Source organism: Paroedura picta, chromosome 4 (assembly GCF_049243985.1).
Source record: "Paroedura picta isolate Pp20150507F chromosome 4, Ppicta_v3.0, whole genome shotgun sequence".
Taxonomy (NCBI): Eukaryota; Metazoa; Chordata; class Lepidosauria; order Squamata; family Gekkonidae; genus Paroedura; species Paroedura picta.
Genome location: NC_135372.1, coordinates 35480716 through 35497074, shown reverse-complemented (window position 1 = coordinate 35497074; position 16359 = coordinate 35480716). Strand labels below are relative to the sequence as shown.

The 16359-nt window shown below is 47.0% G+C and overlaps 1 protein-coding gene across 4 annotated transcripts in view; it reads left to right on the top strand.

Moving 5' to 3' along the window:
• ADAMTSL5 (ADAMTS like 5) overlaps positions 1–14999 on the top strand; it is a 40557-nt gene extending 25558 nt beyond the window's left edge. For all 4 annotated transcript variants that reach the window (XM_077332366.1, XM_077332369.1, XM_077332367.1 and 1 more), the window contains 7 exons: positions 2065–2192; positions 3560–3683; positions 6255–6338; positions 7652–7815; positions 9122–9377; positions 12465–12536; positions 13308–14999. In XM_077332366.1, coding sequence (XP_077188481.1) covers positions 2065–2192; positions 3560–3683; positions 6255–6338; positions 7652–7815; positions 9122–9377; positions 12465–12536; positions 13308–13621 — 1142 coding nt within the window. In that variant the 3' untranslated portion in view covers positions 13622–14999. The remainder of the gene's footprint in view (positions 1–2064; positions 2193–3559; positions 3684–6254; positions 6339–7651; positions 7816–9121; positions 9378–12464; positions 12537–13307) is intronic.
• Positions 15000–16359: the final 1360 nt, after the last annotated feature.

Here is a 16359-nt window from a genome sequence, read left to right as displayed (position 1 = left end):
GACCCTGCACTGGAGCTCTTTCCAATTTCCTTTTATGAGTTTCAAGACGCTCTCATGAAGAAAGGAAACAGGCATTTGATTACCAACAATCAGTTCATGGAGCTGCATGTTCACGACTCTACTGGTGCTTTTAATGAGTTATGCTGTAGCGGTTTTGGATACATGTGCTTCGAGTTTTGTGATTTATTTTTACCATTCGGTTTAATCTGTGCACCACCTCGCAAGGCTTTCAACCAAAACACGCTATAAAAATATTGTGAGTAAGCCACTAGAGGATTGCACTGGGAAACATATAACTCACCGTGCAGGATTAAAACCTAGATATAATTTAGAGCAAGATTTCAACAAAGAGCCTATGCAGGGAAACCCACTGGAATAACAGAAAATATACAATGTTGCTGATAATTGGCATGTTGAAGATTAATCTTTAACGTTTGTACACCCCATATAGTGGTGGCAGCAAGTCCTCTACTAGGAAGTGACAGACAGCAGGGTAGAATCTGCACTGGGCTTTTTTACCCCTGGTGTCCCTGAATTAAAGAAAGTCATCCGCACATTATTATATTTCCATTCTGATATTTAGTGCTTTAAATTTTCCCTCTGCAACGTCTATGATTAATCCGTGTTGACCCTACCTTTCCCCCGCAATATCCAGGAGCGGATATAAGTCTAGTGACATTTGAGAAAACGGCTCCGGTATTAAGAGCAGATGTTCTGTGTTTTGCCGGTTTCACTCCCTTCCCCTCCCCCTGATGTAGCGAAGCAGTCAGTTGCTGATTGGTCAGGGCGTCAGTTCAAAGACTGCCTGGTTCCCAGTTGCCATTCCCTGGCAAGACATATTTCTGCCTTCATTTTGGGATCTGTGACTGCCCTCCAAAAGCCCACATTTCTATGAGCAGAAATTTGATTGTTGGTTCTCTGTGAGGTTGATGCCTCCCCCCCCCTCCTGCAGGAAAAGAGAGATAAACACGCAGCCTCGTGCTCCACTTGCCCCTCAAACGCAGAATGGCAACTTCCATTTCAAATCGAGAAAAAGGAAGGCTGTAGCTAATGGGTTCAAATCGACCAGAATTTGGCAAGATTTAGAGTGGGAGAGCCTCTTGTGGCGCAGAGTGGTAAGGCAGCTGTCTGAAAGCTTTGCCCATGAGGCTGGGAGTTCAATCCCAGCAGCTGGCTCAAGGTTGACTCAGCCTTCCATCCTTCCGAGGTCGGTGAAATGAGTACCCAGCTTGCTGGGGGGTAAACGGTAATGACTGGGGAAGGGAATGGCAAACCACCCCGTATTGAGTCTGCCATGAAAACGCTAGAGGGCGTCACCCCAAGGGTCAGGCATGACCCGGTGCTTGCACAGGGGATACCTTTACCTAGAGTGGGAGAAAATGTAAGTGCAGAACCAGCTCAGCTCTTACAATAATTTACTCAGAAGCACCTTGCGCTTTCATTTTAGCACTCTGGCATAAATGTTCACACGGCTTGTCGTTGCATTACAGACAACCACGGGCCTTCCCATCTCCTTTTCCATAAAGCATCTCTAATTAGCCCTTTAGTCCCATAAAAAATCTTTGCCAGTCATTCCCTTCATATACTGGTGATTCCAGCAGTACTCCCATGTACTCCACCAATGTTCCTGAACTGAAATATTAAGTTTTAATTTTTAAAGAACCATATTTGGTGGCAAAGGTTGTAGTCCCATTTGTTAGATACTACTAGAAGAAGAAAAGCTAGTTTTTTTTATCCCTCTCTTTTCACTAACCAAAGGAGTCTGCAAATACCTTTTCATTCCTCTTCCCACAACAGACACGCTGTGCGGTAGGTGGGGCTGAGAGAGCTCCAAGACAACTGTGACTGGCCCAAGATTACTCAGCTGGCTGCATGTGTAGGAGTGGGGAATCAAACCCAGTTCTCCAGATTAGAGGTCGCCACTCTTTAACCACTACAATACACTGGCTCTCAAAGAGCAGGAACTCCTCCAGGGAGTTCTTGAGGCCAAAGCGTTTGGGGCATAAGTGCATTCCACCAGATTGTATAACCTCGGCTGTCTCTTGTTAACTTTGCCTTTTACAGCTCCCAACCTCTGTGACCTCAACTGCCTGGCAGTGGGACACAATTTTTACTACACCTTCGGAAGGGTTTTGGACGGGACCCGTTGCAGCCCTGACTCTCGGGATCTCTGCATCAGCGGTCAGTGTTTGGTGAGTTGCATCAAGCTTTGGGGTGAGAGGTTCAGGGGCGTGTGCACGCTTTACCTTCTACCTGTGGTGGCAGACGTTTGGAGACATTAGGTACCTGTTCTGAGAGATCCAGCATGCTGTAGCGGTTAAAAGCAGTAGCCTCTAAGCTGGAGAGCAGAGTTTGATTTCCTGCTCCTCCACATGCAGCCAGTTGGGTGACCTTGGACTAGTCACAGTTCTCTCAGAGCTCTCTCAGCCTCATCTACCTCACAAGATGCCTTTTGGTTAAGCCAGTAGGGTGTAGTGGTTAAGAGCGGCAGCTTCTAATCTGGCCAGGAGCAGGTTTGATTGCCTACTCCTCTACATGCAGCCAGCTGGGTGCCCTTGGGCCAGTCATAGTTCTTTCTGACCACTCTCAGCCTCACCTACCTCACAAGGGAACTGTTGTGGGCAGAGGAAGGGAAGGTTATTGTAAGCTACTTGGAGACTCCTGAAGTGAGTCACAGTTCTCTCAGAGCTCTGTCAGCCTCACCCACCTCACAGGGTGTCTGTTGCAGGGAGAGGAAGGGAAGGCGATTGTAAGCTACTTTGAAACTCCTTTGGGCGGTCACAGTTCTCTTAGAGCTCTCAGCCCCACCTACCTCACAAATTGTCTGTAGAGAATTGTAAGGTGTTTTGAGACTCCTTCAGGTAATAAAAAGCTGGGTGCAAAAAACCCAGCTATTCTTGGATGCATCTCCAGTTAAGGAATTTTGGGGAGCAGGTATTAGGAGAGACTTTTCTCTGCCAGCCACGTAGGAGAGTTTCTACCAGTCAACATCAACAATATGTAAATCTATTGCCACTTTAGTCCATGATACACCATTCTGAGGTCTGTCCTCAGGTATGGCCTGCATCCTGTCTAACAACCAGGTGCGTTCCCCCTTAAAACATGGGAAGTTATTCAGTGGTTAACACCATGCACTGATTTGCAAATTTGTTTTCATTGACATGGTTGCACTTGGGCGATATTCCTGCAAAGTTAGCAGAGTGCTCTAGAAGAAGAGTTGGTTTTTATACCCTGCTTTTAACTATTCAAAGGAATCTCAAAGCAACTTACAATCGCCTTCCCTCCCTCTTCACACAACAGACACCCTGTGAGGTAGGTGGGGCTGAAAGAGCTCTAAGAGAACTGCTCTGTGAGAACAGTGACTAGCCCAAGGTAACCCAGCTGGCTGCATGTCAAGGAGGAGCGGGGAATAAAACCCGGCTCTCCAGATTAGAAGTTGCTGCTCTTAACCACCATACCACACTGGTTAGTTTGTTGTTTATAGCAGAAAACTGTAAGTGGCTGTACTTTGGGCTCACTCTTTATTTGACTAAAACTGTGCTTTTGTCTCCTCTGGCAGAGAGCAGGTTGTGATGGCATTCTGGGCTCCGATGCCCAAACTGATGCCTGCGGCGTTTGCAGCGGCAAGAACGAGTCCTGCGTCTTTGTGCACCAGGTGTTCCGGGCGGCGTTCCCCACCTCTGGTGATTGAATGCCCTGACGTTCTCCGTGGGTGAATGCTTTGGCCTTTGGCTTTAATGCTCTCCCCTTGCTCCTTCCATTGCTTCCCTCCTCCTTTCATCTTCTCCATGTCCCTCTGACCCTACCTATCCAATGCCCTTTCTACTTATAGCAGGCCTTGCTTAAGGTATGACCATCCAGAAAATTCTTTAAAAAAAAAAAAACCATAGATTAATTAACTCCAGCAGTGCCATCCTGTTAAGTTCATTGGAGCCTATTTAGGATCCCACTGTTCATTAATTAACAACCATAGAGAGATATCCCATTTCCTGAAGTTTGTCACCAAAATTATTCACATTTGAATAACAAACATGGTTATGTCTGCAGTACTATATATAAGAATTATAATGCTCTAATGTAGATTGCTTTGCTACACATTTTGCATGTCTAATTTTTTTAAAGCATTCCAGTCATTCCACTAAAAAACCCAAGTTTTTGTAACTTAAATTTTCCACTGCAAAAATGAGGGGGGGGGGCCTTGGGGGAAAAAACCTGGAGTTCTACCTCAAATTGTTCTGTTTCTTCCCTAGGCATTCACAAATCTAGTTTCACGCTTAGGCATCCTCCCCTCCTGCTAGGGGAATGACTGTAATCACAGTCGCCTCTGAAATACATTTTAAAGGATGTATGAAAGTTTTCCCCATCATTTTTCTCCTTGCAAATGGAAAAACAAAGTACAGATAGAACTTCAGCTTTTATGTCAGAAGTGACATGTAGGGTCTAATTATGCATGACATTGAAGATCCATGATCAAATGAGAACTACTGTAGCCTAGTGGTCAGAGTGCGTGAATAGTATCTGCAACACCCAGGTTTGAATCTCCACTCTGCCATGGAGGCTGGCTGCATGACCTCGGGGTAGTCACACATAAGGATGGGCACAAGTTAGGAAAGCACAACTCAACTCATGGTCTGCATTGTGATGAGTTTGCGAACCACAAACCATCATGATTTCTGTGCAAGCTAGAGACATTGAAGTTGCAGGAGAACTTTCCCAGATGCTCCTCTGCATGTCCTCCTAGTTCTGACGACTCTATTGCTTCGAAGTTCAGAAAACTTTTGATTGAGTGGAGACAGTCTGTCCAGAACTGTATCCATTCACAAACTGGCATGAACCTCCACAAACAGCTTGAAATTTTGAGGAAAGTTTGTGCCAGTTGATCTGCCACGAACAGCACTTTGCAAACCATGAATCAGCCAAAATTCATCACAAACTTTACTTCGTGTGCTGGTTCATGCCCATTCTTAGTTGCACATCATCATTCTATCCCACCTCATAGGGTTGTTGTGAGAGTAAAATATAGAGGTGAAGAGAATGTTGTAAGCTGCTATGGGTCTCCACTGAGTAGAACTGTGGGGCATGAATGAATGAAATGAAATAAATTAGAACACCACCAAATGTAACAATTGCAGAAAGTACCACCACTTAAAGCTGTGATTCTGGGGAAGGGGTGTATACCATTTTCCTGATGGTAACTGCCCACTCCTGGACTGGTTTTGGCCTCAGTCATTCTAGCGTTGAAATCTTCCCCTATTACCATGATGGTTTATGGGCAGCTATTCCGTAGGTCAAGCAGATATACTTATAAAGTTGCCCATTGGGCAATATCTGCATTTAAGTCCTTAGAAAGGTATTTACTTTCACAGCTATAGCAAGCTTGGATGGGGAGCGGGGAAAGAGGATAATCTACCAAAGTTAGAAGAAATAAAACACAGTAGTCCAATATGGGCATCCAAAATTCAACTCCCTTGAAATTTGTTCTGATCAAAGAAAGAGAAGGTATCTGAAATGCCTGACGTTTCAGGTGACATTTGGGGAATGATCCTGTGGATGTTTTGTTTTATTTTATATATGTGTGTGTGTATTTTATTTATTTAGAAAGATACAGAAAAAATGCTACTTATAATTTTATTTTTTATATATATAAACCTTTATTGGCATAACAATAAGACGCGAGTACAGCCAAGCAGGGTACAATTATAAGCCATGATTGTAAGCCGTGACTTCTTCGGGTACTTATAATTATATACCGCAGTTACTTTTTTAAAAAAGTCTTAGAGCATAGATTTAAGACTACTTATCCTGTTCTTTTACATCATCTAAAAATTACCGACCTGATATTGTATTAATCCTTATAGTTAAGTTCTGCTGTGCTATTTAGTCTAGTATTGGCCTCAATTTTTTTTCTGAATTCCAGTGTTGATTGGTTGTGTATCAAATAGGTAAGTTTTGCCACTGTCCCATATTCCGTCAATTTATTTAACCAATCTGTAATATCTGGGGATGAATGTTTTTGGGGAATGATCTTCAGGTTTGAGCCAAGAGTTTTGTTGTCTCATAAAGCCTTTTGCCTCTTGCTGTGTGTCACGCTATAAGCAGTCCCCCTTGCCACCATCCCAACACATTTCTTATCCGCCCTGGACCCAAACACACATCCTGTTGTACCGCTTGAAGGCAACAGACTCCTCAGCACCTTGCCCCTAATTCCCTCTCCCCCTGCACTTGACTCTCTCTCCTCTCTGATCTCTTGGCAGGCTTCTTTGGGTACAAGAATGTGACCCGGATCCCTGCGGGAGCAAGGCACATCAAGGTGACGGATCGCAGCCGCAATTATCTGGGTAGGAGAGGCCTTCTTCCCCACCCAATTCTGTACATAGCCCCCTTTCCTTCCACCGGCACCAGCAGAGGATAGGGCACATCTTGTCTATCAAATTTATATCCTTTTGTTTGTTTGTGGTGGGTCTTTTGCAACATTTCTAGACCATCTTCCAACAGCAACAAAAATTCATAAACAATCTTACCAAAGAAACTCCTCCAAACGTTTTTAAAAGCATAATTTAAATACTTTTTAAAGGATTTTCCGAAACCATGTTAAAGTAGCAGTAAAAAAGCCAATTCTCAGCCTGCAGAATGGAAAAAGAGATGCCTGTCTCAGGACACACATGGACTTCTCAGGGGAGCATATTCTTTAACTCTGGGGCCACCACAGAAAAAGACCCTGCTCTTGGAATATAATAGGGGCCCTGTTCACATGTCACAATGAAAGCACATTCACTGTATGTGAGCATACAGTTGATTACTTTTTATGCATGCATTGAGTAAGTCTCATGTTACTTTCAAAGCAGGTGTAGCTGAACATCTGACTGAAATAGCACATTTGTTCTTTCATTTGTTAAGTGGATGTGTTTTGGCTCTTTCGTACAAATAGATGTGTATGCATGTACATGCGTTCACTGTGACACATGAATAGGGCATCTGTTGCTTCCTTTGAAGGCAGAACCTGGACGTTCTCTCCAGCCTCTAGGCTTGGGAAATACCTGGAAATGTTGGAGGAGGAGCCTGAGGAGGGAGGGGTTTGAGGAGGGGGTATGATGCGATACAGTCCACCTCCCAAAGCAGCCATTTCCTCCAGGGGGGAACTGATTTCTTTCCCCTGGCCATCAGTTGCAATCCCAGGAGATCTCCAGCCATCAGCTGGAGATTGGCAGCCCTACTTGATGTTAGAACACTGGGGCAATGCTCCCTTTATTAGGAGAGTGCTTAAGGTTAAGCTACAGCGGAAGCCACGGGCTCGATTGGAAGGAAAACAGCAAATGAAATGAGCAGGGATGGAAAGACTGCTGTGTGCAAGAGAAGGCAATCAAGGGAGGAGGAAGGACGTTCGGTCCCTAAGATCATCATTCTATGGATCAAAGAAATAGCCTAAAGTAGGACAGGAAAGCTTTCCTGTTCCCTGGCCTGTCCGTCAGTCGAAATCCATCATAGCCCCCTCTGGAGTCTGAGGATAAGAGACATTGCCGTGTCTTCTTGTTCTAACACTTGGCCCTCATCCTGCTCTTTCCCCGCCAGTCCTCCTTGTTAATCTACCTGGGTGGGACATCAGCACCCTGCTGGAGGCCAACTCATCTCTCCCTCTGCCTTCCCTCCACAGCTCTGATGAATGCCAACCAGCGTTACGTCATCAACGGGGACTGGGCCATCGACTGGCCGGGCGAGTATGAAGTGGCGGGCACCAAAGTGCGCTACGCCCGCACGGCCGATGTGCACGAGAGCTTTGAAGCCCCAGGGCCCACCCAGGAGGACTTGTCTGTGATGGTAAGAGCTGGGGGGGGGAAGGGGGCAAAGCATCCCTCACTGCTAGGATCCTCAGCACCATCTTCTGCTACTGAAATGCCACACAATGTATCGCTCCTTTGGAGCCCAGCATTTTGTTTATCAAAACAGAAAAGAGATCGTCATAAGTAGGGACAGCAACCCTGCAGAGGGGTCCAGCTGTCCACCCCACTTTTGATTCTTCCCCTTTGCTTAGCCCCAGGCTGGTCCATTTTAACCAACACGATGCGTGAAATGCCACATGCTGTTCTGCAACTCTCCCTCTATATTTGCTGCTATTGAAGAAGAAGAGCTGGTTTTTTGTACCCTGTTTTTCACTACCCAAAGGAGTCTCAAAGCGGCTTACAATCGCCTTCCCTTCCTCTCCCGAAAACAGACATCCTGTGAGGTAGGTCGGACTGAGAGAGCTCTGAGAGAACTGTAATGGCCCATGGTCACTGCGTTGGCTGCATGTGGAGGAGTGGGGGAATCAACCCCAGTTCTCAGGATAACAGTTTGCGGCTCTTAACCAGTACACCAAGTAAGGTAGTGAGGCTAAGAGCACTGAGAGAACTGTGACTGGCCCAAGGTCATCCAGCTGGCTGCATGTAAAGGAGGGGTGGGAATCTAACCTAGTTCTCCAGATTAAAAGCCACCACTCTTAACCGCTACACCAAGATGGTTCTCTGAGACGCTGAGGGAGGGGGGTATGATGCTTCTCCTCCAAGAATGATTCTGATGTATCTTCCCTGAGATCAAAGGTACTGTCGGGCAGGTGTCAGCAACTTTTTATTTAATGAGAGTAAAGAAAAAAATAGCCTGAACTACACCCTTCTTATGTAAGGATGCCAGATTCCAGATCCCCTGGAATTACAGTTCATCCCCAGAGTACGGAGATCAGTTCCCCTGGAGAAAATGGAGGGGGAAACTCTATGGCAACCCAGTTGAGATCCCTGTCCTCCCCAGATTCCATCCCTCAAATCTCCCAGAGTTTTCCAATCTTGAGCAGCAACCCTTTGCCCCCCACCCCGACCCCCAAAGCTTGCTGGGAGGGGATATATGTTATGAAGTTCTATTTTCTCATTAGTGTTGAAGTTCTATTCTGCCCTAGAATGTGGTCTAGGAAGAGCACCAGAAACCTAAGCAGCACAGGGGAAAATCCTATAAGAGAAAAGTGTTGCTGGCCGTCTTGTCATGATTTTTAACTAGATCTTAGGGGATATGTAAGTTACTGTGCAGCAGCCAGCAAGCTCCCAGCAGCTCACAAGCTACCCCTGCCGTAGAGTCTCACCCCAAACTTTCTTGTCAGGTTCTCTTCCAGGAGCACAATTCTGGCATTGAGTACCAGTTTTGGCTGCCGAGGGAGCAGTTCCGCCACGTCCAGAGCGACGCCAGCCCCCTGCGCCAACAACAGACCAGGGAGGTGGACGGAAACCCAGAAGGGGAGCCCCGACATATCCCACCAGCCACAACTCCTCCACCAGTCCCAAAGGTCAGGGGTGCAGCCAAGAAGACGTCACAAGAGGCACGCATGACTACACCAGCAAGGACACCCAACCAGCTAGGTAGAGTCTGTATCATCGGACTGACTTCCTTTTTTCGGCTAGATTTGAATCCCAGAGCACTTCAGAGACCAGCCAGATTTTAGGGGATAAGCCAGGCTTTCTTAACTGGAGTTTCTAGATGAATCTGGAAGGGCTTCACAAATGGGTGGGAGTTAATTTTGTATGCAGTTTTAAAAAATTGTTAAATGTGTATTGGGTGATATGGGCATATATTGCCAAGCCCTCCCACCCCCCACCCCCCAAAATCTCTGTTAATCTGATGAACTCCGGGAAGTTTGAGCTTGAAGGTTATTTCCCAGATCTGTGAAAGACAGATTCAAATCCAAACTGTGGCACGCAGGAAAGGGGCTTAGGCTTCCTCCCGTGGCAATTTTCCCACCAGTCCCAGAGACCCACTGTATACACTGTTAAGGGAATGTCCATATAGAAGAAGAAAAAAGAGTTGGTTCTTAGTCACTTTTCTCTACCTGAAGGAGGCTCCAAGCGACTTACATTCGCCTTCCCTTTCCTCTCCCCACAACAGACACCCTGTGAGGGAGGTGGGGCTGAGAGAGCTGTTAAAACTGCTCTGTGAGAACAGCTCTATTAGGACTGTGACTAGCCCAATATCACCCAGCTAGCTGCATGTGGAGGAGCAGGGAATCAAACTTGGCTCTCCAGATAAGAAGGCAATGCTCCTAACCACTACCCCAAGCCCATTGGCTGACATCATATTATATTTCTCCAGTGGGACAAACAGCACTCCCCCACACAGGAAAATGATAGCCTACGGCAATGTTTCTCAACTTTTTAACATCGAGAAACATTTTTCTGGTTTCGAGAAACCCCAGAAGTGGCACTCATTGTGCAGAATAAGGTTGGGAAGCATGCCCACCCAGGTCCCCTCTCCTTCCCACCTACCCTAGGCCCATCATTGCCCGTGGGGGCTCAACATGATCATATGTGGTCACACCACCTGATAAATGTTTAATACATATTTTTAAACAATTAAAATTAATTAACTCCTGCCCATTCAGGGAACCCTTCCAGGGCCATCAAGGGTTTCACTAGGGGAAAGGTTATGTGCCCACCCACCCCCACCTATGACCAAGTCCATATGCACCTAGCAAATAAGTTGTGAGTGTGAAACTCTGATCAGCAGGAGGGGGGGCAGGCACAAAGCAGACAGAAGGACTTTGTCCCAGGTGCACCGGCCCTGAGTTTTGCAACGAATATTCTAAGAGTGTGTGATGGAATCCCTCATCCAGAAAGCACCCCAAGCATTAGCTGTCTCTGTTGATGGTCGGTTTCACTCCTCCAGCATTAAATCTCCAGACTGACAAGGCAGACCCCTTGGGTGGTAGGCTGAGGCAAGGCATCACACCAAGGGGCCAGCATCTGCTTGATGTGCAGAAGGTCTCAAGTTCAATCCACGGCATCTCCAGTTTGAAAGGACCAGGCTGGAGATGACGTGAAAGAACTCTGCCTCAGACCCTGGAGAGCTTCTTCCAGGCTGGGTAGACAATGCTGACCTTGATGGATGAATGCTGCCACTTTTCTTGGTTGCTTTAGGATGCTTTGGGCTGATCCTGCGTTGAGCAGGGGGTTGGACTAGATGGCCTGTGTGGCCCCTTCCGATTCTGTGATTCTATGATTCTATAAGGGTCTGATTTGGTGCAAGGCAGTTTCATATATTCCGTTGTCTGTTGCTATCCGCTTCCTCTTCCTGATCGCTCGTAAACCGGGCTGACCAAAAGGCGAAAATGAAAAGCCGTGTCTGCTAATCAGTTGTAGCATTATGTCAGCCCAAACATCTGGAGGCGCATTTCTTTGCCTGCTGCATCAAGCAGAACTTTGGAAGGCTCATTCCCCCCTCTCCCCCCCCCCCCAGCCTCCGGAGTTTTTACTCCATAACTCACGACGAGATTTCTGACGCGTGCAAGTATGGGCAGTTCACCAAATCGTGCCTTCATTAGTCACGACGCCAGTGTTTGTCACAGAACCAATAAAGAGCAGATAAAAGTTTTCGTTTTTTTGGCCACGGGGAAGTCTTTGATGCTGCAGAATTCCCCCCTTCCTCGTTCCTGCACCGCACATTACTTGAAGCTAACGTCACCCTCTCAAAGAATTACAAACCTAATTTCCTCCTGTCCCTCCAGCAAAACAAAGGGAAGAAATCGGGTTCCATTGGCTTAATCGTTTTTATACACGGGGTGGGTCAAGGCAGGATGTTTTGAGAATGACACAAGTGGCGGGATATGTTTGGACAAGGCGATGAAAGCATCAGAGGAGAGGGAGAGGTTGATGGAGAGGTGGTTTACCAGGAGTTGGGAAAAGACATGATCCTTGTGCAGCATCGGGCATGAGAAAACAGAGTAACTGTCCAGACAAGAGATGTGAAAAAATGTACCAAAATTTGACTAATTTCAAGTTAAGGTTGATTGGACCCAAATCCAATTCGGTGTTCCCCGAATCACCCACATTTCATTTTCAGTACTAGAATTTGTGCTTGGTGATTCAGGGAAAGATTTTCGATTCCGAGGCATTTCAGGCTCCTAGGTCCCTTTAAATGCCCCCTCTGGACTCAGGATGTTGAGAATTGATAACAAATTCATGAGATACAAAGAAGCCTCCCTCCCCTAGGACTAGTAGGGGGAAATAGCACAGATGGAAAAGCCAAAATCTGTTCCCCCTGTGTGCCACGATCCCAGTCCAGACAAGACACCACAGAGAAGAGAACCTGCAAATAATGTCTGACTAACAAAGAACAGGAATATCCCAGCCCCATCCTGCAATACTCCATAATATGTGAATTGCAAGAGGAAGTAATAAGAATAAAGGTTATGGTGAGAGCAGGGTCCATTCCGCACACATAGGATAATGCACGGTCAATGTGCTTTGGCAGCTGGATTTTCCTGTGCGGAATAGCAAAATCTACTTCTAAAGTGCACTGAAAGTGCATTATCTATTGTGTGTGCGGAATGGGCCCAGGTGTAATTCATTGTTCGGCTCCCATTAGCAGAGGGTCTTGTAGTCAATAGAGGTGCAAGGCTCCCCCCCCCCAATCACTGCACCAGCATTGTACCTAAAGCCTTTCTTGTCCTGCAGGGAGATGCAGACGTTGTGAAACACCAAAAGGGAAATCCCAGCGCATTCAACACTACTGCCACAGCGACTTTGGTATGTATTGCTTCTCTTCAGGATTGGGCAGGGGGTGGGACTCTGCCCCCTCCCCACACACACACACCTTCCCAACAGAGAAGTTACCTCTCTAGGCCTTTGGAACTCACTTTGGTCAAGAGAGCCTGCCTGATTACGGGACCAGCTTGGGGAGAGGCATTGTCTTGCATCACAGAGCAGATGGCAGAACGGATAGCTCCAGGCTGTTGCCTGCAGAAGATGCCCTGGCATCAGTAACAATCCCAGGGAGGGCCTAATGACACGTTACATAATTGACAGGGCCCAGGGTGGATCCAGAGAAGCAGATGCGTGCTGGGGACTTCCAAGTTCAGCGCTCCCAGCAATTTTTGAAATGCAATTATCAGGCATGGGTGGGGTCATATCAGGTTGAGGTAGTGGCACGAAGGGTCTTAATTCCCTGCTTTGAGTCCCTAGTAGGGAGAAAAGTGGGGTATCAGTCTGATCTAATATTTTCAAAGCCACTCAGCCAAAGTGGGCATGAAACGGCAAAGAGAGAAGCTGCCCCTCTTGAAATTCTCCCTGAGGAGGAAGACGTCTGTTGGTAAAAAACAGAGGAATTAATGTAATAAAAATTAGCAGAGTTATTGTATAAACTAGGCTTCAAAGCCCATAAGAGCGGGCTTTGAAAGGGGGAGCCCTGCGGCGGCGGCCCCCGCACCCCCCAGGGGTGGCTCTTGCTAAAAGACAAAGTCTAACAATGTCGGAGCCCTCCCCCTTTGCAGACCCTCTCTTTTCCCTTCCTCTCCACAGTATTCCGCGCTCAGATCCTCGCCAAGCATTACATTGGCCTGGAGACCCGCTACGATGTCCAGGTGAAGCACACCTACCGCAATCGTTTCGTCCTCGGGCGCCGGGAGTTCGTCTGGGTCTCCAACACCTGCGACTGCCCCCTGCTGGCCGAGCGGCGCGAGTACGTCCTGATGGCCCGCCAACACGTCAATTACGAGCACACCCTCAACCGCATCCTGCTGCAGCGTAACAGCTACGCCCGGCCCTGGTCGCCACGGGAGGACTTGCAGCTGCGGGATGCCGGCAAACACTGCCTGCCAAACAGGGTGCTCTGAAGGGACTGCGAACCTCCGGAGCCTCCTTTGGAGGGCAGGGGGGAGCCGTCCTGGGACAACCGCCATTTGGAAGAGCACAGAGCGCGGGAGGGAGGCAATCCCTGGCTAGCCCCCACATCAAACTCTGCTGTGTAAAGAGGCTATGGGTCTGGAATTTTGACCCTTGACAACTTCATACACAAAGCAACGGCTGTGAGACCCTTCCCCTCTGCCCCTGGACTGTCTGCCTTATGAGTGTGACTTTGAGGGAAGGGGGAGACTATCTCAAGCACATGACATTTGCCAAGTTATTTGCAGGGGGTGGTGGCGTTCCCAGGGCCAGGTTGGAGATGCCGGTGGCTCTCTGCCCAGATCCAACCCTCTCCCCATCCCGCCATATCCCAAAGGCTCCCATGGTTGGGACGCCTATCGAAGAGGGGAGGTGAAAATGTTGGGTGCTTTCCTGTTTAAGAACAAGTTGATGGTGTCGCGTGAGAAGGAGATGAAAGAAGGGAATAACATTATACATGGGATGGAGAAAAGTGGTCAGGAAGAATTTCTCTTTGCCCAGACTTGAAGGATCGATGACGGACAATAGATTCTGAGCAGACAAAGGGAGGTCGCTCTTCACTCCATGCCTAGTGCCCTGGTGGACTTCAGTGTCACTGGTGGCCATGAGCGGTGGTTGAGACAATATCAAAGAGGAGGAGAGGCCTACCACATGGCCTTCATGTTCAGAGACAGTGTTACTTCCCAGTAATAGTGTGAGGGGGAGAGAAGGCAACATGTGGGCTTTCCACTGTGGCTTCCATTTGGCCCCTGCAAGAAGCAGGGTGGTGGATTATGTGGCAGCTGTGGCCTGATCCTGCAGATCTGCTGTTTCCAAAGGGAAATATGGGGAAGATTCTTCCCATCTGGCCAAATCTTTAGCTTCTGGAGAATCAGCCTAGCTTCTGGAGAGCCAGTTTGGTGTAGTGGTTAGGAGTGCGGACTTCTAATCTGGAGAGCTGAGTTTGATTCCACATTCCCCCACATGCAGCCAGCTGGGTGACCTTGGGCTCGCCACAGCACTGATAAAGCTGTTCTGACTGAGCAGCGATATCAGGGCTCTCTCAGCCTCACTTCTCTCACAGGGTGACTGTTGTGGGGAGAAGAAAGGGAAGGCGACTGTAAACCGCTTTGAGACTCCTTTGGGGAGAGAAAAGCGGCATATAAGAACCAACTCTTCTTCCTCTTCTTCTCTTCTTTCCAGCACTGTAGCCCTTTTTACAAGCGAATAAATATAGGCAGCCACAGGAAACGGTTACAACATCAGTATAAGAGAAAACACTGTGACATAGCTGGCAAAACCAACCAGCCAGTTCAAACGTTCATATAAAAGTTGTCTTTTAAAATTCAAGACGCATTTGTTTTTCTGTATTAATATGCAGCAAGGTTCCGGTTTTGAATGCTTTGTTTCACCTCAGCTTTGTCATAATGTATTTCATCTGAAAAGATATAAAATGCAAAAAAAAAACCAGAAAACAGAATTGTTGCAATATCTAGAACAGGCTTTTTCAACCTGGGCCCATTCTGCACACATAGGATAATGCACTTTCAATGTGCTTTGGCAGCTGGATTTTCCTGTGCAGAACAGGAAAATCTACTTCTAAAGTGCATTGAAAGTGCATTATCTATTGTGTGCAGAATAGGCCCTGGTTTTTGTGAAACCCTGGGGTTTCTTGATGGCTCTGAAAGGGTTTCCCGAATAGGTGGGAGTTAATTATAATATATTTTTTAAGATTGTTCAACATTGATTGGGTGATATGACCACATATATGCCTACCCACCTACCCCTCCCCAAATGGCCAATGAAGGGCCTAGAGAGGGTGGGAAGGGGAGGGACCCTGGGTGGGCTTGTACACAGCTCTGCTTCCCAAACATATTCTACGTGATCACGCCACTTCTGGGATTCCTCAAAGCCTAAAGAATGAGAAAGGCTGATCTAGAAGAACAGCTCTTTGTGCATTGAATACATTCCAAATGCTTACTGGCAGACAGGAAACGTAGCTCCCAAGCTGTACAGTAACTTGCACAACATGGATCCAGTCTGCTGCCTTATGTGGATCCACAAACCACCATAGTACCAAACCGTTTCGCTTTCTCTTATACTGATGTAGCCTTTTTTACAAGTGCCACAACGAAAGGCTGGAAGATCTGCCTTTTGGAGTATGATTCCTACAAGGCTGAGAGCAGCTCTTTCCAAAGCCTTTTAATATGATGTCCATATTCAGGCAAGGAGGAAGAATACGGGGAAGCGGGAGGGGAAATCACCCCATTTAAACTGCACATGAAAATGACCTGCAGCTGTCACCGTGTTAAAGAGTTCCAGAAATCTTAAGAACAGAATATGTGTGATGCCTTTTTCATAGGAACGAACTAAAATATCACAGATTCACGTGCCTTACAAAAGTGTGAGTTTTCCGTTTTTCTTGATCTCTCTGTCAGGCTGGATATTTAGCCTCCTCCCCCCCCCCCCTGCCCCTCAAGCAAAAGAGATTTTGTTTTAAGATATAGCCCAAAATCTACAGTTGTGTACTTTAAATGCATGACAGAACAGGCCTAAATTGCATTCATTTAGTTGGCGGTTAATTCAGTTTTGGGCTTTTGAAGCATAGGGCCCAAGGAATTCAAGAAGTTGCACATGGTTCAGCCATTGTGGAAACTGCAGCTACAAGTTTGGAGGGTAGTTTTGACTATGGCTAGTCCAGCCCTAGAAA